A 27,997-nucleotide genomic window follows, 5' to 3' on the forward strand; every position below is an offset into this window, starting at 1 on the left:
TTTGGAAAGAATCAATGGGGAGGGGGCGGGAAGGGGAGGCCTGCAACGTATGAGGTGAGGGGATTGAGGTGACCTCTATTATAGATGATCAGACATGCGCAATAACAAAACAGAAAAGTTTAGGTATTGATTGCAGAGATTTTAGTGTAGATGAGAACTACATTTTACACGCTGTTGATAAAAATAAAAAGAAATGACACTTTAGATACTTCCTACCTACTTTATCAAAATTTCATTTGCTGAAATGCAAAAATCATACCTACCCTTTCCATAAAAATATTTAGCAACGTACCTAGCTAGGTAGTACCTACAAATAAAATCAGTTCCTAGTAGGTAAACAGGTAAATACCTACTCAATACTCATGTATCTCAACTTAGGAATCTACACATATTATAGGTATTCTTAAATCACTGAAGGTACCTAATTACATAGTTAATTACTATAAGTAGGTAATGAGACAACACTTATTAATTATTATTGATAGATAAGATGATAGGTAGGTAAGTAAGCAATCATGTTTTGTGGGACTTAGACTTAAGTTATTGTAATAATTTACAGTAAGAATAATTTCAATAAATAATAATAATAAAATGTAATTCGTACATCTAACCTATACCTAGCTGATATAGTGAATGATCTTTAACTAAGTAGGTATCTACATGGTATCTACTATCTAGTTCATTAGGTAGGTACCTACTAGGTACTTAATGAAACTAGATATGTAAATTGAACTTACATTATTGTTATAATAACAATTCGTTCGTATCCTAACATTCATTGTTTAATCAGTTTAATGGAATCCCTAATTACACCTAATGATTAACAAAGTGGACCTTAATTAATCAAACAACTACCTACCTACCTAACTAGAACATTTATAACAGTTTGTTGATAATGTCTATTCTATATTAATAATTCTCATTAGTAAAATGTACCTACTACCACAGAGTAGCATTAGCTACTATTAAGTCATCGAGATAGTATGTACTACGTAGTACCAACATATATCTCGATGTATTAAGTACATAATTAACTTGAATTTTGTATTAGCATTAGCTACTATTAAGTAGCTAATGCTACTACAAAAAAATTCCAAGTATAACATGACGCATCTTTGAATCAAGATATTTCCATCGCTTGTGGCATTTATTTTTATTATCCATAAGGTAAGCCATAAGGTTAGTAAGAATAAGGTTCAGATTTGAGTAAACGTGCGCTTCATTCTTCAATGCTTCAATGCGTCAATAATAACAATATGGCGGCTGACGCCATTGTATGACGTCACCCTTCCGTCCCCTCAACCCTGCGAACGGCCATCGGCAGCTGCGCAGCTTGGCGTGTTTTGTGAACGTTGCAAAACGACCTCGATTGAATGGCCTCAAACGGATAGGAAATAACGAACATTCTCACATTTTATTATGATTCAGACAGGGGCTTTAGCTGATAATAATTGTACTTAACTTATTTGTTTTTGTTCACTGTATGGGAAATACCTATTTGCCTTTTATTTAGTACCTACTTAATTAGTATTTAGTAATCTATTTGAAAATAAAAATGTGGGAATATCGGGATAAGATCCCTTATCCCTTATAAGTAATTTAAATAGATAGGTTATTAAATAATTGCTTACGGTTTAATATTTTTAAATTCTTTGTGTAGGTACCTACTATAATTATTTAAATTTGTATTTGTTAATTGGTTTATGATTGCAAGAGATCTAAACAATACTATATGATATGTCTGTATAAGTCAAAATATAATAATAGTTAATACCTACCCATGATTCAATCTTTTTATAGGTTACCTTGGATGAGTTGAAAAAGGAATACCTTCTTATAAAAAAAAGTAAAGTTGTAAGAGATCTGATTTTTGATCTCTTCTTGGACCACTGCTTATCAGTATTTGTTTATTAGAGTTTTTAATATAGTTGGTAATAATTATTCTTAACTCCAATTCTTTAAAATTCTTAGTAAGCATACCTACGATAGGTAAGTACGGTACTTCTTTGTCTTTTCTCCTAAATTTAAAGCTAAAAATAATGAAACGAAACCATAAAACTATTCTTAACGGAATGAATGCCGGTGCTGTGGGTCTTCCGATAATAGGTAATTATTTAAAGCCGATGGGTTTAACGACCGTTTCACGGTAACCGTTTCATGGGGATATTTCTATTCTTAGAAATGACCTTTTAAAAAAAATTCTACCTGTCGTATTATTTGGCATTTACCTAATAATTCATAATCATAGCAAGTTTTAACTTTAAACATTAAATTATACGTTAATCGACAAACTATTTGACCTATATGTATAATTAATATCGTATACATACCTAATTGATTTTCATTTAATAATGGTACTAACAATGTTAGCTAATGAATAATGATTTATTATTTTCATGAAGTAATTCAAAATGTAAATTATGTATATTTAAACACTTATCAATAAAACAACTTTGTTTTCAAACTTAATATATTTAATGACTAAGTATGTGTAATTAACAAAAAAATATTTAAATAAGAAATTTTATGTACAGGTCCCTTAGACAGGTCCATTGGAGATTTGGAGATCCATTTTATGTTGTTGCATGCGACATAATGAGCCTCTGAAACAAAATATAAATGTTGTCAAAACATCAACAACCAGGCAATTAATGAAATAATGATTGAACATTATATTTAACTAATTTCTGTTTATATTTTTACGTTTTAGTATCAATTATTTTTATTTGTATTCAGATTTCAGGTACGAGTTATGAAACAGTATATCTTTGTACATTTCTTAAAAATTGTTGGGTTATGTTTACAAAATTTTTGTACTATTAATAGTACATTATAATGTCTGTTAGGTACCAAGTTTGTTACATATCTTCGAAATCTTTATTTGGCAAGCAAAGATTACGAAGTTGTATTGTTTTATTTTAGTAGCTTTTAACGTATAATTTATAAAGTTATAATACACATTCCACACCATCTAGCGATGGGTCCATGGTGTATAGCAGCATATTAGTTCATACGTTGAATACTAGGTGGCGTTACTTAATATGGAGTTATTTTGATATGAGTGAAAAATTATATTCTAACACCATTATTATTTTTCAAACACTACAACAAGGGTGGTGTACGGACACGCTTGATTGAATTGACACAAAAATGATTTAACTTATGGTCTAGTAGTGGATTTGTTCTCGTATACTGTTAAGGCCGCCGCAGATAGGACGGAGAATTTGTCATTGTCAAATTATATTATTATCGATATTGTTTTTATTAAAATAATATTGTGTATATGTGTATATTAATGTGATCGTTTCGATGCTCCTCGGGAATAAATTGTTGTTAAGTATTTGATTTTAATGAGGACAATGTCGATAATAGTTTGACAATGAAAAATGCTCTGCGCTGTGCTCCATCCTATCTGCGGCAGCCCTTAACCGGCCATTATATGTACTCCTAGATTCCTACAACACTGCACCTTGACGGGATGTAGCGCGTGAGTGACCTGCAGGCCCACACTGCGCGCCAGCACGAGCGGCGCGAGGTCGTGCGCGTACAGTCTGTACAGCGCGTCCACCGCGAGCTGAGTGGGCACGTTGTGGCGCTGGCGGCCGCTCTCGTACTGTTGCAGCCAGTTCTCGTGCGCTGACACAAATTTATAATATTTAAATTATTAAGGGGATTACTATGGTCAAAACCGAAAAACACCTTATACATATTGAATTTTGTTGAGGAAACTGTTGGTACGATTGTGTTAAAAAAAATATATGTGATACTCAAGGATATAATTAACAAAGTGTATTGTTTACTTTTCATCTTAGAACGGCCTAAACATAAAAAAAATACATACAAATCAACCCCTTTTTGAACATAAAACGCATTTTGTTAGGAAAACGACTACATATTTATACATGAAATTTATACCAAAAAATATGTTATGATATTTGTAACAATTTGTATTGATTGTTTTTTCAATTTTCATTATTATCGTTAAATTATCAAGAAAAAACTCGAATTTATAATAAAACCCACATAAAACCTCACCTCTATTGCATATTTTCGACGAAATTTGACGGTGTCAGTTCGACTCGGACGGGGGACTGTACGTGCGGTTTTTTTTGCAAAATAACGCTAAAATTCACCGAATTGAAAGCTTTGTTAAATTAAACCAGATTGTAATAGGTATTTACATGAGCAGTTCATGAAATGAAAGTTAAAAATAGGTATGTAAAGATATAAAAATCTGTTTGTAAATTAGTTTTGTTTTTGAAAGGCGTCATTGAATAATATCCAGTGTTGATAATTTTTGACAGTAAAATATTATCAGAAAACAGTAACCAGACTTTCCCTGTGCCTTGAATATTTTTTAAAAAAGATTAATTGTTGTTCTATCGTATATTTTAAGGGTCCAAAACAATCCAAAGCCGGGAGATACTAACACAAAATTTTGGGTCATTTGTAACAGGATGCCGGTTCTACAGTGGTCTTAGTACGCAATGACAAAAAGAAAAATCATGGTCAGAACAGTGATACCGGCAGACTAGTCGCGTGGGCGTTAGTCGAACTCGTCGGATAAATTACGGAAGGCAAACGATTTGTAACACAAAAATTTTAGGATTTACCGATAGCCCATAAAAAAGAAGTAGGCGGTAGTTTCATGCCATACTTTTCCGGTGTAATTTACAGCCCACAATACCGACGTGAATGCGTTGATTTAAAAAAAAAATTCAACCATTTGTACCAGGCTAATTTTTGCACAGGTAATCATCGTCCAGTAGCCATGTACGAAAATCGCCATGCCATACTTTTCAGACAGTTCCAAATGGTCGCCATACCGCCGAAAATCAGCAATTTTGTTTATATTGTATAAAATCATTTAATTTTATATTATTGTATAAAATCGTAGGAAAGTCAAAACTGACATAAACGTATAGCAACATTTTTAGCCGACGCCATTATAGGACGAAATTCTCAATTCAACTGAATTTTTTGTTGGTTCCGTTACCTCCGCACTTTTAACTGGGTGAACCGATGATTTCTTCTACACTAATATTATAAAGAGGAAAACTTTGTTTGTTTGTTTGTTTGATTGTAATGAATAGGCTCATAAACTACTGGACCGATTTTAAAAATTCTTTCACCATTCAAATGCTACATTATCCACGAGTAATATAGGATAGGTTTTATCCCGGAAATTCCACGGGAACGGAAACTATGCGAGTTTTTCTTTGAAACCGCGGGCGGAGCCGCCGCGGCCGGCGGAAAGCTAGTGATTCATAAAAATATAAATTATATAACAATAATTCCTTTGCAGTGACTCTCCGAGGAAAAAAGAAATAGATTCGTGTTACAAATTTTAAAATCATACATAGAACATTTCCATCGACAAGGTTTTCTGGTATTTTTAATCTACCGACTGACAACTTAATCTCCCCTCCAGTTGGTTAGTTGACAGTCAATCGCTTACATTTTTTGAAGAGACGATCAGCGAGCCAATTGATCTTAAACAGCCGACCAGTGCGGTCTATAAGTGCCATAGCCGTGCCTTGTGATTTATGTAAGACTAGCTTTCCGCCCCCGGCTTCGCCCGCGCAGTCAAAGAAAAGCCCTCATAGTTCCCGTGGGATTTCCGGGATAAAACCTATCCAAAGTCCCGGGGTAAAAAGTAACCTATGTCCTTTCTCGGGTATCAAAATATCTCCATACCAAATTTCATGCAAATTGGTTCAGTAGTTTAGGCGTGATTGAGTAACAGACAGACAGACAGAGTTACTTTCGCATTTATAATATTAGTATGGATTTAAGAAAACTATCAAGTGAATGTACCAAGTGAAGGAATAATAAAATATGAATTGTCACGAAGGCGTTTTTATTCTACAACCCAACATTCAAATTAGGATTTAAAAAATTAACCCCGAAGTAAGTACAAAATACATAACAAGTCGAAAAAAACGTGATTTCTTGTCCGTTCCCCTATTTTTTTTCGGTGTGTGTAGGTTGCATGCATATATTCCTACTAGGTATGAAGAGATATACAGAGAACGCTAAATACATTTGCCTGGTCACCATTACCATTCGATACACCATGACATGGTAGAGGCCGTTCTATAGGTAGAATTACGTCAAATAATGTACTCCATCTTTTATATCTTTGTAGGTGAGATGTTCTCCACCCTAGCCATCATCAGGTCTCCAGAATATAGTAGAGTCCGTGTTGAATAAAATTAATTTCTAAATCGGTGTTTTCTTAACTGTTCCCCACTCTAGAACTTATAATTACTTGCTTAGTCATCTTAAGGTTTCCAGAATGGGTCATGTAGTAGAGACTTTGCTTATAACGGTTAATGTTGAAAGATGAGTCTTCCTACATTACATCTACAACATACATAGTACACAATATTTACTATTCATAAATGTAATATGTTACTGCCTCTCAGAGAAAACATAAATTAGGTAGAAACCACTAACACATTACGATACAATACGATACAGTATACAATTCCATAATCTTTGGTCACTTTTACTTCAACAACGATGTATATTTATAGAGGGCGGTTAAAAAAACAAATTCAAATGTAGTGACAGAATCATTAAGGTCGTTGAACCGTGTAATTGCCTTAAGGGCCGATTTTTCAATGCTTGGATTAAACTTATCCGTCCAATAAAGTATTACACGATAATATTAAAATGTCACGTAAACTGTCAAATGCGGGCAATTAGAATCAAGATTAGAATACGTTTTTAAAATGGTAGTTTTATACATTATTCGACGAATAAGTTTTAACCATAGAAATCTAAATAACAAGACACATAGAAGTGCTATAATGTCATAATTCGTATGAAAACCGCTGTCGCCAAAATCAACACATTCAAACCGAAAGCTAAACAGTACACACAAGTAAACTATGCCTTTTATTGGACAGCTTGATTTTAGTGAAAACTAACTTATCTATTAAATTAAGCTTTTGAATATGTATCCTAACGCACGAATTTACGGTTTATTTTAGAATAACATCCCTAAGTATATGAGACTTTTTGCTCCAATACGAACAAACGTCATAATAAGAATGGTCGACTGTGTCATTCATTGTTATTTCGATTACTATGGTGACACTCGTAATACTTGTAAATATTCTATAATTTTAAGGAAAAACGGCATTATTTCTAAAAAAAAATATTTTCCGATGAAATATTATTCCTTTATAAGTATAATTACAACTTGTGGAAGAATTTCCGCAATGGGAATTGGTGAAACACACCATGTATACACTCATAGGTCTCCAGAGCAACTGAACAGTGACGAATGCACTGGTGATGTGCAAATCACCTGAGTGGCGACAAGGTCACGCACGCTTACGACTTCTAGTGTCTTGTTATTTAGATTTCTATGGTTTTAACCAAGGATTGAAAAATCAGCACTAAGTTGAATAAAAATATTGTCACATTACTAAAGCAGAGACTTAATTATTAACTAGCGGTCCGCCCCGGCTTCGCCCGTGGTACCTACATGTTTAAACTATCCTATCTCTCAAGTTAGATCGAACTGCACATGGTGTGCGAATTTTATTATAATCGGTTAAGTGGTTTAGGAGTCCACTGAGGACAAACATTGTGACATGAGATTTATATATATTAAGATTAACATTACAAGGCTATTTTTTCAAAACTATCGATTAATCGATTTTAATCTAATTAGAACAACTTTACCAAAGCTGTTTAAAAAAGATTTTGATCATGGGAATTGTACACTAGACACGTTATATGTTTATGTGCACTTACTTATATCTAATCCAGTATATAATGCGTCAGCCAGCAAATGTGTAAGATCCTTAACATCACCAAAACCAAGGTTCACGCCCTGACCAGCGAGAGGGTGAACGCGATGCGCGGCGTCTCTGTAAAATACGTACAAACATTCATTACTAGCTTTCCGCCCGCGTTTTCAAAGAAAAACCCGTTCCCGTGGGATTTCCGAGATAAAACCTATCCTATGTGTTAATCCAAGTTACCCTCTATATGTGTGCTTAATTTCATTGTAATCGGTTCAGTAGTATTTGCGTGAAAGAGTAACAATCATCCATACATACAAACTTTCGCCTTTATAATAGTATGTATTAGGATTAGGATATTAGGATTTTCTCAAAAGTGGCTAAAGTTGTAAATAAATACAGTAGACCCACGTTATTCCGATTCAGTCTTTGTGGTAACTGGAGAGGTATTACTTTGCTCTCTGCTCCATCGAAGGTCCTCACTAGAATACTACTGAACAGAATATCCAAAGCTGTAGAACCTATTCTCCGGAGAGAGCAGGCTGGCTTCCGTCCTAATCGCTCTTGTACGGACCAGATCAATACCCTGAGAATTATACTTGAGGAAGCATCAGAATGGCAACGCGAGATATACCTTGCCTTTGTCGACTTCGAAAAAGCTTTCGACACAGTCAAATGGTCTAGTATCTGGCGCCGACTAGAAGAGATGGGTGTTCCAGCCAAGATAATTAACCTTCTGATGGCAATATATAAGAAATACGCATGTAAAGTGACGCATGACGGGCTGATATCGGACAACATTGATGTACGCGCGGGTGTAAGACAAGGCTGCTTGTTATCCCCTCTCCTGTTTCTGGTGGTACTGGACGGCATTATGCACAAAGTCAACGATGGAAAGCGTCGCGGGATAGAGTGGGGGTTGACCGACCAATTGGATGACCTGGACTACGCTGACGACCTGTGTCTGCTTAGCCATAAGCGCGTTGACATGCAGTCCAAACTAAACGATCTCCAACGTGAAGCTGCCCTGTGCGGACTCAAAATTAATATCCTGAAGACCCAGGAAATGCGCACTGAGGGAACAAATCAGCAACCGCTGACGCTGGGACCAGAGCAAATTAAGCGTGTCCAGCAATTCACGTATCTTGGCAGTGTTGTGTCCAATACTGGAGGTACCGAAGAGGACATCACTTCGAGAATCGCCAAAGCTAGGGCAACCTTCGCGCAGCTACGACCCATATGGCAGTCGGAAGTGCTAACACGTGGAGTGAAATTTAAAATATTTCGCTCCAACGTTAAGAGTGTCCTCTTATATGGGAGTGAAACGTGGAGAGTCACCAAAGATATCTCGCAGAAAATCCAGGTCTTTGTCAACCGCTGCCTCCGACAAATTCTGAGAATTCACTGGCCTGAAAAGATCTCCAATGACCAACTATTGGAACGCTGCCACGAGACACCGATTTTCCGCCAAATCTTACGCCGTAAATGGACATGGATTGGCCACACTCTTAGAAGGGACACCTTACATATACCCAGGCAAGCCCTGGAGTGGACTCCGCAAGGGAAAAGAAAACGTGGCCGACCTAGACAATCCTGGCGTCGTTCCGTGGCAGCGGAGGCTAAGGCGATCGGTTTGACGTGGCCGGAGCTGAAGAGCGTAGCCCAAAACCGTACGCGATGGCGGCGCACTGTGGACGCCCTCTGCCCCACATAGGGGCCATAGGACCTTAAGTCAAGTAAGTCACGTTATTCCGACAATCGTTTATCAAGCCTTGTCGAAGTATGGAATTTGTCGAATTATAGGGTGCTGCTTAAGGAACCCCATATAGTCCGGATGTGTTTACGCAAGAGTACCTTGTAATTCGACAAATTACGGATCTAATGATAAGATAAGATGTTATAAGTAGTTCTGTTCCAGAAGTAGGAACAAATCATGTTTCATTGTGTATTTTGAAATTAAAACAATATCTTCGAGTAGAGCGCAATAGTGGTTGCACGTTTTTTTCGTACAGGATGTATACTGTTAAATCATGCATGATCGACGTAGAAATTGTCAAAAAATAGGGGTTCAGCATTTATAAACATGTCGGATTACAGGTAGACAGATAGGTCAGGGGCCGGTGTAACGCGGGTCTACTGTACTGTATAAACATTTTTGTCGAAAAGTTTTAAATAGGTCATTACTGCTAATAACTGTACCAGCTATAAGTGAAACTGGCCAAAAAATATTACTTTACCACATTTTTACGCTAATACAATTAGTTTTTGTCCATATCTAGTTAAACAAAGATAAAGATATTATGGTGAAGTGATTTTTCAGAAATGTGTATTTTGCTAATACAAGCCAAAATCGATAACTCACTTCTTTGTACATAAATAGTTGCTGCATATCTCATGCTGTGAAAGAAAGCGAGTGGGAAAGCGGCCCTCGAATCCTTCGTGATGGAACGAAACCTCGAACACCTATATTTTCAATCTTTGCCTATATATTTCTTCGGTGTGTGTAAGCGCGCGCGTGTTTGTGTGTGTGCGCGCATCTGCGTACGCGCCTTTACAGATATTATGTGCATGTGTGTAAACTGTAGATGTGTTAGTGTTCATATAATAGTACAATATAACAACTATGGAGTTTCTTGCCGATTCTTCTTCATAGATACTGCTTTCCGAATCGGTGGTAAATGTTAAAAATATGTATTGACGTTTCAAAAGTGCTTCTCGAAGAAGTCTAATTGAATAAATAAATGAGTGAGTGAGTTTGAGTTTGAAAATTCCTCACCCAATAAGAGCAACTCCAGGCGCCACATATCTCGTGCTATGACCAAACGCGAGTGGGAAAGCGGCCCTCGAATCCTTCGTGATGGAACGAACACTTGGTGGTAATTGTCTCTCAGTCCCATCTGGTAGTCCCATTCGCTTGAGGAACGATCCCACCCAGTTTGTGCACGCTTCTACGCCTTTGCTTCGAGGATATTGCTTCCACTGTATATCAAATAATTTAGTATTTAAAAATGTAACAAACATATACATGTATGAATGGACGGATTAATTTTTAACATCTAAAAATACAAACACTAAACTTAAAAAAAAAATTCCTAAATATACATTTGGTATGTGTGTTCAGTGGTGACAAGATGCTTATTAGTATGCAATCCTAATCTTACTATACATAATATTATATATGCAAAAGTTTGCATGTTTGTTTGTTTTTACTCCTTCACACAAAAACTGTAGAACCGATTTTCATGAAATTTGGCACTCAGGTAGAGGTTAACTTTGATTAACACATAGTATAGTTTTTATCCGGAAAATCCCACGGGAACGGGTACTATGCTATGCTATTTCAGCTTAAAAGTATTTGCATTTACTAAAATACCTTTAATTTTCGTAACTACTAAATCTATAACTTGACACAAATTTGTCCTTAAAAGACTATTAACAAATAAAAAAAAACGTGTCTTCTTACCAAAGCATCATTAAGAGCGTCTACAAAGCTTTCTTCTGGCAACTGCAGCAGTTCCTTAGCATGTTTCGGTGACGTGGACCAAACGAGGGAACTTCGTCTCGAGTCCAAAGGCAGTAGTGCAACGGGTCCGGTTGGCAGGAAACGTTGCCACGCTGTCGTGTTTTCTGATTCCTGTTATTCATTAATTAAAGTTTCTTATCGTGGATGGAAAATAAAATATTTAAAAGCATTTTTTTTTAATTTTAAATATTTGGGTACTTAGATGTTTTCTATTTTGATAAGACAATCTATACGAAATCAATATGCTTCAGCATCATTTTCAAAAGTTAGAAATGGAAATATTTCATGTCGTTCATAATAAAAATAATACGAATCAAGGTGCAATTGAGACACAGAAATCCATTACTTGATTGTTTCTATGAGAGAGAAGAGCTCAGAGCAAAAAAGTACAAACCATTAATATATATTTACAGGATACTTTATAAATAGAGCATTTTGTAAATAACAGTAACAGTATCACTACATAGTATAAAACAAAGTCGCTTTCTTTGTCCCTATGGCCCTATGTATGCTTAAATCTTTAAAACTACGCAACGGGTTTTGATGCGGTTTTTTTAATAGATAGAGTGATTCAAGAGGAAGGTTTTAGTATATAATTTATTAGGTTTTAGACAAAGCGGGCGAAGCCGCGGGCGAAAAGCTAGTTATGTTAATAAAATACATTCTAATGGTCTTACCACAAAACAATTTAAACACAGTCTAACTTTAAACCAGGAATCTGTGACTTTAATAGTTGTATACGTGACATACGACAAAACCAGATTAAAGAGAACCCGCGCTTAAAGTTAAACCCTGTCTAAAGGTTTATGTGGTAAGACAGTTCTTGTTTATTTACCTCTGACAATTCAAGTGTTGCTACCACTCCCATGTGGTCGTACTTCCATGACACATATTGCACTCCCATAGCCTTGCGTACTGCTGAGTTCGCGCCATCGGCACCAATCTGGAAACCGGATTACAATACTAATAAATAAATATAGCAAGGGAAATCCCTGAAAAACTGTACAAGTACACAGAAAATTTATAAATTCATTCCATTAAAATCTGAGAAAACAGTCATCTTTTAGTACTAAATATATTTAAGAAAATATTCAAGAAGCTTTCATTTACTGGTTGAACAAAATTATTTAATGAGACAGTGGCAATAATAATTCAATTTTTACATTTGTAAATAATCCAAATCCTACTTTGGACTATTCTTAATAATTATAACTAAGCTTTTCTTATAACTAAATTCATCACTTAAATGCTGAAGTTTTTATGTCACAAGTCTGAACTATGTTGTTTCATTCATACACTTCTTCATACAAAATGCAAGTGGAATATAAAATGAATATTTCTCAGCTCTCGTACCGCAGTGTTTATTTGTATTATTATAAATAGACGATTACAAGCAGGTGAAATCTGCTAGTCTTCTGGGAATGATTGGAAACAAATGGGTTTAAAACAACGTTCATACATTTAGAATCATGGTATCACAAGTCAAATATCTTTTTAGTTTGTTTATACATATTTTCAAAGGAAACTTAAGATTCAGTAGTATTCAATCTGACTCGGCACAAGACGCTGTTTTCACCAAGAGAAATTCAAATTATATCAATTTAATAGTGACAGTGAAAAAATATATAATAAATTGTGAAAGACTGTTCAAATTTTGCATCTTTGTGCATCTTATATGTTTTTACTTCTTTGATATCTCAAGTTGTTTTAAATATATAAGAAAAATAAAAACATCAAGTCTTGACGCGATCCGGGCGTTTGTTAAATTGGGCCGATCGTTTACCGCCAATGAGGTTAAATAAATATTTTATAATATTAATCAGGGCAAAAAGAATTGTGTAACAAACAAACAAATTTCCATGAAGACCTTATTTTTGGATTGAAATGAGTGATGTTTTGTGATACTATTATCGAAACTAATGAGGTAAGAAGGTAGTAAGTGATCTTATCTTTTAGTCCTTTTCCTGTAAAGAGCAGACTTAACAGAGCATTAGAGTACAAGAGCAAGTGGCAGGTTATAGTTTAGGTCAGATGTAGCCAAACTATTGATTCTTGTAAACTGCATTGAAAATACATAGTATAAATCTAATATTTTTATTTGAAACCGCCTTTACGTAGACCAGAAGCGTAGCGTGCCTTGGCGGGGAGGTACGTAAAGCTGGCGATGAAAAATTAGCGAAATTAAAAAAAAACAATACCAGAATTTGTTGCTTATTTGTTGCTAATTAGTTGCTATAATGACGATTTTGTTGCTCAACCCGTTTGCTGAAAATCAGCAACAGTTCTAGCTTAACGTTAAGGTAGCGTGAAGAAATCGGAAAAAGGGATGGATCGTTGCAAAAATGCAGGTGAATTTGTTGCTAATTTGTTGCTGCATAAAAACAGTGAAAATTTTGAATTTTTTTCATTGGCGCCAAAAATAACACAGGCCACGTCAACTTAATTGTCGATTTTCGGTAGTGAAACATAAAAAAAAATTTGTTGCTCCTCACATCGTTCACTGGCACAGTGTACAGAGCCAGCAACAAAATAGAAACCGGAAGTAGAGTTAATTTTGAAACCGGTTTGCTAGAAAATCGTCCACGCCAGCTTAACTGTCGATTTTCGGTAGTGAAACATAAAAAAAAAATTTGTTGCTCCTCACATCGTTCACCGGCACAGTGTACAGAGCCAGCAACAAAATAGAAACCGGAAGTAGAGTTAATTTTGAAACCGGTTTGCTAGAATATCGTCCACGCCAGCTTAACTGTCGATTTTCGGTAGTGAAACATAAAAAAAAATTGTTGCTCCTCACATCGTTCACTGGCACAGTGTACAGAGCCAGCAACAAAATAGAAACCGGAAGTAGAGTTAATTTTGAAACCGGTTTGCTAGAAAATCGTCCACGCCAGCTTAACTGTCGATTTTCGGTAGTGAAACATAAAAAAAAAATTTGTTGCTCCTCACATCGTTCACTGGCACAGTGTACAGAGCCAGCAACAAAATAGAAACCGGAAGTAGAGTTAATTTTGAAACCGGTTTGCTAGAAAATCGTCCACGCCAGCTTAACTGTCGATTTTCGGTAGTGAAACAAAAAAAAAAATTTGTTGCTCCTCACATCGTTCACTGGCACAGTGTACAGAGCCAGCAACAAAATAGAAACCGGAAGTAGAGTTAATTTTGAAACCGGTTTGCCAGAAATTCGTCCACGCCAGATTAACTGTCGATTTTCGGTAGTGAAACATAAAAAAAAAATTTGTTGCTCCTCACATCGTTCACTGGCACAGTGTACAGAGCCAGCAACAAAATAGAAACCGGAAGTAGAGTTAATTTTGAAACCGGTTTGCTAGAAAATCGTCCACGCCAGCTTAACTGTCGATTTTCGGTAGTGAAACATAAAAAAAAAATTTGTTGCTCCTCACATCATTCACTGGCAAAGTGTACAGAGCCAGCAACAAAATAGAAACCGGAAGTAGAGTTAATTTTGAAACCGGTTTGCTAGAATATCGTCCACGCCAGCTTAACTGTCGATTTTCGGTAGTGAAACATAAAAAAAAAATTTGTTGCTCCTCACATCGTTCACTGGCACAGTGTACAGAGCCAGCAACAAAATAGAAACCGGAAGTAGAGTTAATTTTGAAACCGGTTTGCTAGAAATTCGTCCACGCCAGCTTAACTGTCGATTTTCGGTAGTGAAACATAAAAAAAAAATTTGTTGCTCCTCACATCGTTCACTGGCACAGTGTACAGAGCCAGCAACAAAATAGAAACCGGAAGTAGAGTTAATTTTGAAACCGGTTTGCTAGAAAATCGTCCACGCCAGCTTAACTGTCGATTTTCAGTAGTGAAACATAAAAAAAAATTTGTTGCTCCTCACATCGTTCACTGGCACAGTGTACAGAGCCAGCAACAAAATAGAAACCGGAAGTAGAGTTAATTTTGAAACCGGTTTGCTAGAAAATCGTCCACGCCAGCTTAACTGTCGATTTTCAGTAGTGAAACATAAAAAAAAATTTGTTGCTCCTCACATCGTTCACTGGCACAGTGTACAGAGCCAGCAACAAAATAGAAACCAGAAGTAGAGTTAATTTTAAAACCGGTTTGCTAGAAAATCGTCCACGCCAGCTTAACTGTCGATTTTCGGTAGTGTAACATAAAAAAAAAATTTCTTGCTCCTCACATCGTTCACTGGCACAGTGTACAGAGCCAGCAACAAAATAGAAACCGGAAGTAGAGTTAATTTTGAAACGGGTTTGCTAGAATATCGTCCACGCCAGCTTAACTGTCGATTTTCGGTAGTGAAACATAAAAAAAAAATTTGTTGCTCCTCACATCGTTCACTGGCACAGTGTACAGAGCCAGCAACAAAATAGAAACCGGAAGTAGAGTTAATTTTGAAACCGGTTTGCTAGAAATTCGTCAATTTATTAACTCTACTTCCTAGTTCTAATTTTTTTTTTATGTTTCACTACCGAAAATCGACAGTTAAGCTGGCGTGGACGAATTTCTAGCAAACCGGTTTCAAAATTAACTCTACTTCCGGTTTCTATTTTGTTGCTGGCTCTGTACACTGTGCCAGTGAACGATGTGAGGAGCAACAAATTTTTTTTTATGTTTCACTACCGAAAATCGACAGTTAAGCTGGCGTGGACGATTTTCTAGCAAACCGGTTTCAAAATTAACTCTACTTCCGGTTTTTATTTTGTTGCTGGCTCTGTACACTGTGCCAGTGAACGATGTGAGGAGCAACAAATTTTTTTTTTATGTTTCACTACCGAAAATCGACAGTTAAGCTGGCGTGGACGAATTTCTAGCAAACCGGTTTCAAAATTAACTCTACTTCCGGTTTCTATTTTGTTGCTGGCTCTGTACACTGTGCCAGTGAACGATGTGAGGAGCAACAAATTTTTTTTTTATGTTTCACTACCGAAAATCGACAGTTAAGCTGGCGTGGACGATATTCTTGCAAACCGGTTTCAAAATTAACTCTACTTCCGGTTTCTATTTTGTTGCTGGCTCTGTACACTGTGCCAGTGAACGATGTGAGGAGCAACAAATTTTTTTTTATGTTTCACTACTGAAAATCGACAGTTAAGCTGGCGTGGACGATTTTCTAGCAAACCGGTTTCAAAATTAACTCTACTTCCGGTTTCTATTTTGTTGCTGGCTCTGTACACTGTGCCAGTGAACGATGTGAGGAGCAACAAATTTTTTTTTTATGTTTCACTACCGAAAATCGACAGTTAAGCTGGCGTGGACGAATTTCTAGCAAACCGGTTTCAAAATTAACTCTACTTCCGGTTTCTATTTTGTTGCTGGCTCTGTACACTGTGCCAGTGAACGATGTGAGGAGCAACAAATTTTTTTTTTTGTTTCACTACCGAAAATCGACAGTTAAGCTGGCGTGGACGATTTTCTAGCAAACCGGTTTCAAAATTAACTCTACTTCCGGTTTCTATTTTGTTGCTGGCTCTGTACACTGTGCCAGTGAACGATGTGAGGAGCAACAAATTTTTTTTTTATGTTTCACTACCGAAAATCGACAGTTAAGCTGGCGTGGACGATTTTCTAGCAAACCGGTTTCAAAATTAACTCTACTTCCGGTTTCTATTTTGTTGCTGGCTCTGTACACTGTGCCAGTGAACGATGTGAGGAGCAACAATTTTTTTTTATGTTTCACTACCGAAAATCGACAGTTAAGCTGGCGTGGACGATATTCTAGCAAACCGGTTTCAAAATTAACTCTACTTCCGGTTTCTATTTTGTTGCTGGCTCTGTACACTGTGCCGGTGAACGATGTGAGGAGCAACAAATTTTTTTTTTATGTTTCACTACCGAAAATCGACAGTTAAGCTGGCGTGGACGATTTTCTAGCAAACCGGTTTCAAAATTAACTCTACTTCCGGTTTCTATTTTGTTGCTGGCTCTGTACACTGTGCCAGTGAACGATGTGAGGAGCAACAAATTTTTTTTTATGTTTCACTACCGAAAATCGACAATTAAGTTGACGTGGCCTGTGTTATTTTTGGCGCCAATGAAAAAAATTCAAAATTTTCACTGTTTTTATGCAGCAACAAATTAGCAACAAATTCACCTGCATTTTTGCAACGATCCATCCCTTTTTCCGATTTCTTCACGCTACCTTAACGTTAAGCTAGAACTGTTGCTGATTTTCAGCGAACGGGTTGAGCAACAAAATCGTCATTATAGCAACTAATTAGCAACAAATAAGCAACAAATTCTGGTATTGTTTTTTTTTAATTTCGCTAATTTTTCATCGCCAGCTTTACGTACCTTTGGCGGGGCTCCGTATAAAAATTTGTTTGGGGGCCCTTAGGAAGGGTAAAGATTTCTCACAAAAGCGCACGTTGGGGCCCCCTTAGCGCGGGGGCCCCATATAATTGATACGGCAGATACGGCGGTAGCTACGCCCCTGACGTAGACATAGACCACGATCGGCACTTTTGTGGACCCTTGGGGAAATTACTGCTTTATGATCTTCTTTTATTTATTCACTAGTTACTATATACTTATCTTTACTATTAATTTAAAGCTGAAGATTTTGTTTGTTTGTTAGAAACCGTTAATCTCAGCTACTTTTCTGATTTCAAAAATACTTATTAATCTGAAGAAAACACACCCAGCTTCACGATTCATAATATAATTCTTAGAGGTAACAGTATATTTAGCAGTAACACGAAATTATCGCTATTTAAGAAATTTCATAGATGAATAATTTATATTTTGAGCTTTTATGTGTTTGTAGATTGATTAAGATTAATTTGTTAGACCCAGCTGATGAAGACTGTTATATTTAAAAATACATAACGCAATTGGCAGTGTATAGTTCGTCGTTCTACCAAAAATGAATGGAAAAAAATATATTTTATATACAAGTATTGAAATACATACTTTCAAGGATAAAGGCGAAATTGTGTTTTATTTCTAAGTCTTGCTTTCACGTCGCAACGGAGCGATTTAATGATGGTATTATTTGTGTCTGGAGATAGCGAGAAGGGTTATAAAAGCTACTTTTTGCTGCGATGGTTATCTCATTCCATTTCTGGGATAAAATTAGTCCCGTGGGGCTCCTGGTATAAAATCTATATGTACTATGTCCTTTCTCAGGTCTCAAACGATCTCTCTGTACCAAATTTCATCCGAATCGGTTCAGTGGTTTAGGTTTAAAGAAGAGACAAACAGATAGAGATACCTTGATATTTGTAATGTTAGTTACATACCTAGTAAATATTTAGTAAACTGTGATATTAGTAGGGAGTTCCATGTTTAAGAAAGTTTATGAATCAATTAATCTAAACAACCATTCAATCACGCTCAATTTGACTTGGATACAAAACTTTCCACCGTTTGTATGCAAACTAACGTCTACATGAGGGATCTATTTCTACGGCAATTAACTTCGGCGCGGTATGTACCGAACTACCGACCCTGCTGGTCTAATAATGGATATCAGAATCAATTGTTTGCAACACCGCCACGCGAATACAATGTGGGTAAACAAAACTTCATAGAATTATAAAATTTTTGCCATGTGAAGGTCGGAATTCCGATCTTTCGGCTGAATTTTAAAAATATTGAATGCATCGTTACTCGTAAGTTAGCTTTATTCGTCGACATATATTTCTCTATTTTAGCCGTAGCTTTTGATCATGTTTTAGTTGTTAGTAAAAGAAAGAAATCATTTCATGCCATTAAATATCGTTCAATATATATATACAGATCGGTATTACATTTTGTACGACATCTCCCCGGTACCCACCTAACTTCACGTGCTATTCTTTTCTTACATTTACTTTTGGAAAGAGTCGGCTCTATCACCTTTGCCTCGTAATGAATTCGACGAAGCAGATTTAAATCTATCACTGCTTACTTTGTTGGCTATCTTATTCTATTGATGTAGAATATTATTGCAAAGCTATGAAGCTTTTCTTGTGAAAAACAAATAACGTGATTTTTGCTAAAACTCCCGCCCTCGGGTCAGATTTGATGAAATGTGGATTGATCTCCTTCCAACTTTTAACAGCGAGCCCATTTTTTCAGAATAGTCTCCGTTTGTTGAACTTGCTTTTAATAGTATTAAATTAATGTTTACTCAGATAGTTACTAAAGTTAAACAAATTGAAATCTTTAATCTTTCAACAAAAAGTCTCCCAACAGTATATTTATGTGTATTAATCTCTAAGCGTTTAATCACAATAAAGATTTTCATGTAAAATAGAATTCCCTGATTTTAACACCGTAAACATAAATCAGACCAAAAAGAATTGTGTAACAACATCGTTCCTTTTTGTTTATTAGCAATAAACAAAAATAAAATACTACAACACGATATTAAAATACACATGTTAAAGAATAATAATGTTCTCTTTAAATTTTAAGTAAAGCCATCCCTCACCAAAGTGAAAAATGAAGATAAACGACTTTGAATAAGATAAAAAGAAATTATAAAATAGAGTAGAACACATATTATACGTGTGATCTTTATAAATAATGCCGTGGGCGGCTCATCGGCTGACATCCAAATTTTTCAATGAATTTGATATCACACTCAGTTTAAGGTGGAATGGGTAAAGTGTGCGGTAAAGTTCATAATTGTATTTATATTTGGTACAGGCGTATTTGAGATTTGAGTTTTCAGTGAAGCGCGCGTGTGCCTTGTTTAGATATGCGCAAGAGTTACCGCGAACGTGATGCCTTCAGTGAAAAAATCGAGCGCTAAGAAAAAGGTTAACCTCATTCCAAACTATTCATAAACGCGATGAGTGTATTTGTGTTAGAATAGTTTAATTATATTATCACGGAGGCCGAAGTGTTGTGTCTCTAGGTATCGGAAACAACGGTTCAATTGTGACCAGACCATAAGTAGCGGTTTTCTAGCAATAAAACAGATAAATACATCACATTATGGTTGAAATGCTGTAAACTTCAGTTTATGACTAATAAAGTAAATTAAACTGCTTTTTAATGGCAGGGAATAAAAATCTGTACAAACAACAATATTTTAATTATGAAAGCATTAACTAATTAACACAAATTTTAATGGAACAATTTGGTGGCTGTTATAAAGGGGTATGAAAATTGAAAATCGTATACAAATTACTGAATTAATTATACGTTAATATGTATTTATTTATAAGAACTACTTCACAAAATGATAATATTCTTAAAAAGTATTGAAGTTTTTTTAACCAAACGTTAACTATAACTTTAGAAATAGGTAATAACATGTTTGAAAAATTATGAAATGACTTCATTATGAAAATAACTGTGTATAAGAAAAACATTAATTTTCTAATTTGTTTTTTTTTATTTATTTAGGGGTTTCGGGAGGGAAGCACGAGGTGGAGAGAGGATATTGACGAACTTCCTGAAGATTCAGATGAGGCAGAAATTGTCTATATATCTAGTGATGAATCTGCGCATGGCACTGATTTGGATGACCGATTACGAGTGAAACCATCTAGGGATATCTGGGAACTAGGTACGAGAAAAAATATTTTCTGTAAAAAAATATTTCTATGTTTATATTTTGGAGTTTTTAATTTCTCTTTTAAATTAATGACGATTCATGTCTCTGTCAAACAAATCTTAAAAAAAAATCACTTAATTATATGTAATAATTGAACAAAAAATCTTCAGTTGTCTGGCCCATTGATCTTAATAAACGGCACTTTAAAATACAAAAAATAATAATAGTTATAAATGATTTTTTTTTATATCTAATCGAAAACGCAGAATAATCGACATAATTAATTAACTTGTTCGCAAACAGAGGAAATACAAAATGTCTTGAAGCAGCTTCCCTATGCGGAAGAATTTGCCGCGCTTTTGGAAAACGGACAAACTGAAGAGTTGATAAGTTTAGCATCCGATACGGATACTGTGGGAATAAAATCAGCTGCTCTTTGGGCGGCTTGGATGGGAAAAAGCTCAGTTTTGAACAAACTGTTGAAACTAGGCGCTGATCCTAATAGTTCTGATGATGCTGGGAGGTAAGGTAAACAATAAGTTAATATAGTTCCGGATGTGTTTAAGAATTTTTGACCCACGTACCATCGCATTGTTTTAACTTTAAAAGCTATCGATATACATATCTACTAAGACTAGTTAATAATTATATTTTTTTTCAAAAACATCGATAGAAACAACGCTTTGTCGATCCGGGTGATGCCGAGATGGGCGGCTTGTGATTTAAGGATTGTTTTTTTTCTTTTATGCGGTTATTCATCTTTCTATACTAATGTTATTTATATGATTTATTTCAATTCAAAATTGTATTTATTATAACGAGAATCGTCAATAGTTCAAAGAGAAAGTTTAATGTCCAAAATCCCGATCGATAATCGTCACCGGAACTATTTAATTGATATCTGGAAACCATAAACGAATACTAAAGTAGAACGCGTTTCCTTAGAGGTAAAAATATTTACGCATATAGTTTATCACTTTGATGACATTCAATTAGTTAAAAGCTATATTTTTCTAAGTAAACTCATTGGCAAATTCAAACAATTACGCTGTTACTAATAAGTAATAATATAAGCCGAAGAGTTTGTATGTTTGAACGCGCTAATCTTAGGAACAACTGAACCGGTTTCATTATGTTTTAAAGTTGTGTATTTTAGTGATCCTTTGAGAGCTTTATATAGGTTATACATATATTATACAATATGTACGATTCAAGAATGCATAATTATAGGTATCCTTCAATCAGTCGTCAATGTTGCATTTTATATGGGATTCAGTATCTGATTAATAATTTCAGGACCTGTTTACATCTAACTTGTCTCGTGGCCAGTGAGGATTGCGCACGGCTGCTCCTGGAACATGGAGCTGATCCCAATATGTGGGATTCAACTACAGAACGGAAAGCTACACCGTTGCATTGCGCTGCAAGTGCTAAATCCGTTGCATGTGTAAAGGTATACAATTATAAATTCTTGGTTCTTTTATACAGTTTTAATTAATATTTCTAATTCTCACAAAAATATTAGGTAACAATTATTTATTAATGGATGGTCCTGGGTTCGTTTTAGGATCCGGATTTAAATGTCTTATTGTATGATTATTGGATATTTAATGATTATATCGAACTTTAGTTAGATTAACATCATCAAACACCTATTTCCAGGCGCTCCTGAGCCACGGAGCTGATGTAAACGCAGGTTTGAGCGAACATTCTCCACTACACTACGCAGTTTTAAGTGACGCACCGGATGTCGTAAGAGAGCTGTTGAACGCTGGCGCATGCCCTGACACACCGCAGGTGAGCCTGTGTTCCATCATACAAGCGTAAACAATGGCTTATTGCAATAACAGAGCCGTTGAATATTAAAGCAATAATCAAAACACCGTTGTGTTGTCGAAACGTAGCCGTTTAATAACAAAAGCCAATGCAATAGTGTTTTTAATTTTACTTGCTATTTTATGCTTTCAAATGATTCAACATAAGCATTTTTAGGTATTCACAGAAACACCACTTCACGTAGCCGCGTCATTAGGTTCACCATCATGTTTGAAACTTTTGCTCGATGCTGGAGCAGATGTAAGAGCGGCCATGGGAACTGGTCGAGCGACTGCCTTGCATTTAGCTGCAGTGGATGGTCATGCGGAATGTGCACGTTTGTTACTAGATCACGGTGCTCATATAGATACACCCAACTCCCGAGGCCAAACTGCACTTCATCTAGGTATTGCATCTTTTGATCTTTGCTAATATTAATGTGTCTATTTCTTATTGATTAATTAATTTGCGTTTTCAGCGGCGTTAGCACAATCTGTTGAAGTGGTGGAACTTCTTATGGTTAGAAGAGCAAATGTAAGAACTCAAGATGTAGATGGACGGACAGCCTTGCATGGTGCTATAGTCAGAGGGGCCCGCGCCTGCGACGTTGCGAGGTTACTATTGTCCGAAGGAGCTGACCCTAACGCCTCAGATAACTTTGGATATACACCATTACATATTGCAGCGCTGAATGAGTTTTCTGCGTGTGTATTGTTATTATTGGGTGTGTAATGTGTATAGCGCTATTTATTCTATATCTTTGCTTTTTTCTATCGAAATCGAGCTATATATTGGTGTAATTTTTGATACGGATACTTGGATATATATATGATGATGTTTTTATTTTATTTATCAAATTATATTTAAATCTGAAATATATCCTTATAGTCAAATGTACCTCACCTTATCATTTTAGATTATGGAGGAGATGTTACATTACGCACCAATGGCGGAGTTTCGGCATTATCATTCATCGTTCGACGGGTTCCCGATGTGGTTCCTCGATATCTGGGCAAGTTTGATGACGCCGTTCATGTCAGTGAACATGAGTTGGGAGACGTTGATTGCGAACTGACTATTGACTTTCGGCCATTAGTACCATGTCTATCGAGGGGCGAGGCTGAATTGCTTCTGGCTTTCATAGAGGTATACTCCAACTTTAAAAATAATACTGATTTCCAATTGATAAGCTGAATTGATATTTCATGAATTAATACAAAAATGTGTTTTAGGTTGGCCGAAAAGACATTTTGAAGCATCCCGTAGCAGAGACATTCCTTTTTTTAAAGTGGAGACGGATCAGGAAATTTTTCGTCCTGAGCTTTGTTTATCACGCTTTATTTATAACACTTTATAGCGTTTACATTTTACGTATGTATGCTTATTCTTTTTCTTATTTAAGAAATTTTTTTATACTGATTCAGTTTTAATGTTTTCAGAGTTGTTTCTATGTGAAAATAAAACATGTGACATACCAAACTACCTGCGACCGATTCAGTACGTCATACTTTTACTAAATATTTGTTTCTTGGCTAAGGAAATTTTCCAATCCTGTCTCGATTGGTCTGCGTATATTAGACAGTGGGAAAATTGGTTGCAAATTGTTATCATCATAGGAGTGTTCTTGTGCACAGTATGTATTATTCCATGAAAACTCATTAGGTAATTTGATTTTTTCACAAATATTTATTTAGTTATTTACTGTTAGATACCCACTTGGAACATGGACAACGAAGACGCAAGAAAAAATACATCGACCTGGCAGCATGATGTCGCGGCCATAACAATATTTTGTTGTTGGTTGGAACTAATGATGATCGTTGGACGATTTCCAACATTTGGACTTTACGTACAGATGTTCACCACAGGTAATTATTTACTGGAATTCAAAATATGTGAATGATGCATTCTTCGTGAATATGAAATTAATAAGAGTCTATTTTCAGTAACGGTGAACTTTGCAACATTTCTCATGGCGTACAGTTGCTTATTGATTGCTTTCGGTCTGGCGTTCAGCGTATTGTTTAGCAACTACCCGCCTTTCCACCTTCCAGCAGCTCTGATCAAAACAGTTATGATGATGTCTGGAGAATTAGAATATGAGGATATATTCTATAGCGAATGTTCAGGGTCGGAAATACAGTACCCTTTCACAGCACATGGCATGTTCTTGATATTTGTCCTCCTTGTAACAGTTATACTGACTAATTTACTTGTGGGATTAGCAGTTAGTGACATACAGGTCTGTATATTCTTGGTTGTTTATTAAATGTGTTTTCTATATTAATTAAACTATCGAGTTTCACAATAGTCAGACCAAATTGTTAAACACATAATAGTAGTTTTGTTCATAATTATATGGATTCGAAAGAGCTTAAAATGATAAATGATTTCATTATTATTTCAGGCTCTTCAAGAGAGCGCCGGATTGGACAGACTCGTTCGCCAAACACAACTAGTAGCGCATCTTGAAAGTATGCTATTCAGCTCTTTGCTGACATGCGCCCCGAATCAGTTGATGGCTGTATTACGCTGGGGAGCATTATTGACTGCATCCCACATGCGCACATTAAATATCAGACCAAACGACCCTCGAGAAAATAGGGTAAGCTAATAATTATTCATATGAAACTAAAACAGAAGTCACTTTTGTAAAATGACCCTAATTCCATTTGACACTTCTTCTAGATACCCAGAGAACTGATTGCTTCAGTCTACAAGATGGTTGCCAGCCGAAAGGAGACGCGCAAAAGCATACGTAAGAATAATAATTACGAATTCCGTATAAGAAAATATGATGAAGAGGACGTTGAGAGGCAGCAAGTTAAACGTAAGAGTTATTTGTATGATCGATTCTCTTTCGAGAATCAAAATGTGGAGAGACGCAAACGCACCACTTCAGACTCTAATAGAAATAGACCAGCGTCTTTCACAATTAATGCTATACAAGAACTTTGTATCGTCGAAATAAAAAATCAGTTGTGCGATTTATCAAAGAAGATAAATAAAATGATAGATACAACAGAACAACGGTTAAATATGATAGAAAAGAAACTGCAAGACAAGGATCCACCATAAGAAAATCTGACTGTGGCTATAGGTTAGAGCTTAATATTACAGGTGAAATTTGGAAAACCTATGTTAATAATTTAAATTGCCATATGTAATTAAAATAGATAATGGATTTAGATATGTTTTTTATAATTTATATGAATATGAATAAAGTTTTTAGTTACCTGACATGAATATTTTATTGGCATAAACATACCACATTATTATACAGAATGTCCCAAGAAGTAGTGATATACTGAAGCTAACAACATTGCATAACATAAACATTGAGATATACATATTGGAGACGACACCGCCTACATCACTTATGTTCCGCTCAACATATATGTTGAGCGGTTTTTTTTAATGGTTTTAAAGTGAAACGCATTCAAATATGCCTTCGTGTGTGTTACGATATTGCACAAATAATACGGAAAAGTGCAAAGGAATAACTTTAATCGGTAAGTACCTAACTAGATAATAATTTTTAAAACTTAGTTAGAGCAAAAAAATGGCTCACAGATTTTGTCCATGGTGTCTCCTCCATACGTGTAGTAATATTATCTCAATGAACATAAATGGGGGTGTTTCGGATAGCCCTCTAGGTCCTCTACCTCCCAGCTTCTGTATATCACTACTTCTTGGGACACCCTGTGTATGTAGTTAAATCAAATTTATATTGTTTCCCAATATTTTTAGGATTAACTACATATTATGTTTTTAATGTTAATATTTAATAACTCTAAGAAATATATTTATTTGCCTATTTATAAATCCTATTTGGAATTATAAATCCAGCTCCTCTTTAATATAGTAGTACTGGTAGATTAATTAGAATGAAGCATTGTGATGTTGATAATCACAAATCTTAACCACTTTTATTAGCTAAAATATAAATTCAAAAACACTTACCAACAAATCACAGGAGTAAATGTCTCCATTATTCATAATTACTGCAGTGTCATTTCTTTCCGCACTTGTCAGTTCGTAACCATCTATTTTCGCTTGGTACACTGTATCTACATTTGTAGGGGACTTATTTAATTCTGTGTTAATAGCGTGTAACAGAACATCATTCTCTACAATGTATGCAACATCGTCATCTAGAATGTCGGTACTGCTGAATGTTATCATGGCATCAGAGCTGGCGTCCCATACCTAGAAGTTGTTTAATATGGTATAAGTTTTAAGGTATGTAGTAGGAAAAATATTGAATAAGATAACTCTTTTGAATAATCTTACAGAGGAATTTAACTTTTAAGATCAGATTTATTGAACTGTTGCCATAACAATTAATATGAAAGTTAATCCATTAATATAAGCTGAATTGTTATGTAGAAAATTACAAAAGAGTAGAGTTATCAACTACAATACTAATAATTTTATTTTAAACTAGTAATAGTGCATTTAATGAAAGATTCAATCAATGTTAAGTATTAAGGAGATAAGTCATATCTTACTTGCATATGCCTAACTGGTTGAAGTCTCATTTCCTCCACATGCTCCCAAACATTTAATGTACTCATCAGTGTTTTAGTACTTTGATTGAGTGCCACTACTCTATTGCTATACTCAGGTTTCATTACAAATTTTTTGTTAGGGCTGCCTTCCAATAATAATACTTTTAACTTTGAGAGGATTGGTGATTTACCTATAGGCAAAAAAAAAATATAATAGTATACAATTGTTGCCTCATATATTGCATAATATATCATTATTCAGTAGTAACTGAGTTGTTTCCAAATAATCTTGAAATAACAAATTTTACAATTATAATTTTTACAAGAGGAAAACAATAGTGTGCTGTGTAAGTAATAAGTATACGTATGATAAAGTCTATATATTAATAGAATATTAGATACTTACTCATAGCACAAGCCAAGGTACACCCAACCATTCCTCCACCAGCTATTATAACATCATACTTTCCCTTGTGTTTAGAATCATTTTGAGTAGCAACATTTCGTACTGAATAAAGGGTCTTTACGTTGCTTTTGAATCTTGCAATCAATAAATAATTTCTATGCATTATTAATTTTTACTGTTTTATTGGTTATTAAATCAAAAGTTTAAGTAACGAAGCCGGAAGTGATCATTCAAATTCTATTTTCCTTCTCAAAACGATAGTATGTACGTAAACAGTAAGTGTTTTATAAATATTTAATATTTATTGAACGTTCAGATTTTAGAAATGAAAACAAATATGAGAACAGCCGATCGGTGAGGGTGACATTGACATCTATCAAGCTGACATTGACTATAATGGCTGGCGTCCACTAGGCGGATCGGGCCGGACCGCATCGCAACGCAAAAATACGCCGGCCTATGTTTTGTATGAAACATCGTCCATTAGCGACGGATCGGGTCGGGGCGGGCCGC

At 35.4% G+C, this 27,997-nt stretch overlaps 2 protein-coding genes across 3 annotated transcripts; one reads left to right on the plus strand and one right to left on the minus strand.

The window, feature by feature from the left end:
* Nucleotides 1-2,471: 2,471 nt before the first annotated feature.
* Nucleotides 2,472-27,853, minus strand: Coq6 (ubiquinone biosynthesis protein COQ6, mitochondrial). Its single transcript, XM_090112223.1, has 9 exons — nucleotides 27,485-27,853; nucleotides 27,079-27,269; nucleotides 26,531-26,776; nucleotides 12,119-12,226; nucleotides 11,224-11,394; nucleotides 10,537-10,739; nucleotides 7,771-7,886; nucleotides 3,470-3,636; nucleotides 2,472-2,603 (listed from the first exon to the last, which is right to left on the minus strand). The coding sequence occupies exons 1-9, from the start codon at nucleotides 27,645-27,647 to the stop codon at nucleotides 2,574-2,576; spliced, it is 1,395 nt and encodes a 464-aa protein (XP_089968349.1). The 5' UTR covers nucleotides 27,648-27,853; the 3' UTR covers nucleotides 2,472-2,573.
* Nucleotides 13,049-25,798, plus strand: LOC149900628 (transient receptor potential channel pyrexia-like). Of its 2 annotated transcripts, none has more exons than XM_090112255.1 (14): nucleotides 13,049-13,207; nucleotides 20,602-20,764; nucleotides 21,056-21,275; nucleotides 22,049-22,205; nucleotides 22,415-22,549; nucleotides 22,745-22,973; nucleotides 23,046-23,291; nucleotides 23,484-23,713; nucleotides 23,800-23,938; nucleotides 24,007-24,200; nucleotides 24,276-24,435; nucleotides 24,514-24,809; nucleotides 24,975-25,172; nucleotides 25,256-25,798. In XM_090112255.1, the coding sequence occupies exons 1-14, from the start codon at nucleotides 13,175-13,177 to the stop codon at nucleotides 25,643-25,645; spliced, it is 2,790 nt and encodes a 929-aa protein (XP_089968381.1). In that variant the 5' UTR covers nucleotides 13,049-13,174; the 3' UTR covers nucleotides 25,646-25,798. The 2 variants fall into 2 exon arrangements, with proteins under 2 accessions (XP_089968381.1, XP_089968380.1); XM_090112254.1 differs by lacking the exon at nucleotides 13,049-13,207 and adding an exon at nucleotides 19,898-20,009.
* Nucleotides 27,854-27,997: the final 144 nt, after the last annotated feature.

The sequence above is a fragment of the Colias eurytheme genome, chromosome 18 (assembly GCF_061535395.1).
Source record: "Colias eurytheme isolate Ceu_HAF_F1 chromosome 18, ilColEury1 Martin Lab GWU primary, whole genome shotgun sequence".
NCBI classification, from domain to species: Eukaryota; Metazoa; Arthropoda; class Insecta; order Lepidoptera; family Pieridae; genus Colias; species Colias eurytheme.

Coding starts and splice junctions, on each gene's coding strand:
- LOC149900628 (XM_090112254.1), top strand. CDS start 19,974: ATGCCTTCAGTGAAAAAATCGAGCGCTAAGAAAAAG. Junction 22,550..22,744: donor CATGCCCTGACACACCGCAG/GTGAGCCTGTGT, acceptor AAGCATTTTTAG/GTATTCACAGAAACACCACT. Junction 25,173..25,255: donor ACGACCCTCGAGAAAATAGG/GTAAGCTAATAA, acceptor CACTTCTTCTAG/ATACCCAGAGAACTGATTGC.
- Coq6 (XM_090112223.1), bottom strand. CDS start 27,647: ATGCATAGAAATTATTTATTGATTGCAAGATTCAAAAGCAACGTAAAG. Junction 7,887..10,536: donor CCTGGAGTTGCTCTTATTGG/GTGAGGAATTTT, acceptor CGTATTTTACAG/AGACGCCGCGCATCGCGTTC. Junction 3,637..7,770: donor ATATACTGGATTAGATATAA/GTAAGTGCACAT, acceptor AATTTGTGTCAG/CGCACGAGAACTGGCTGCAA.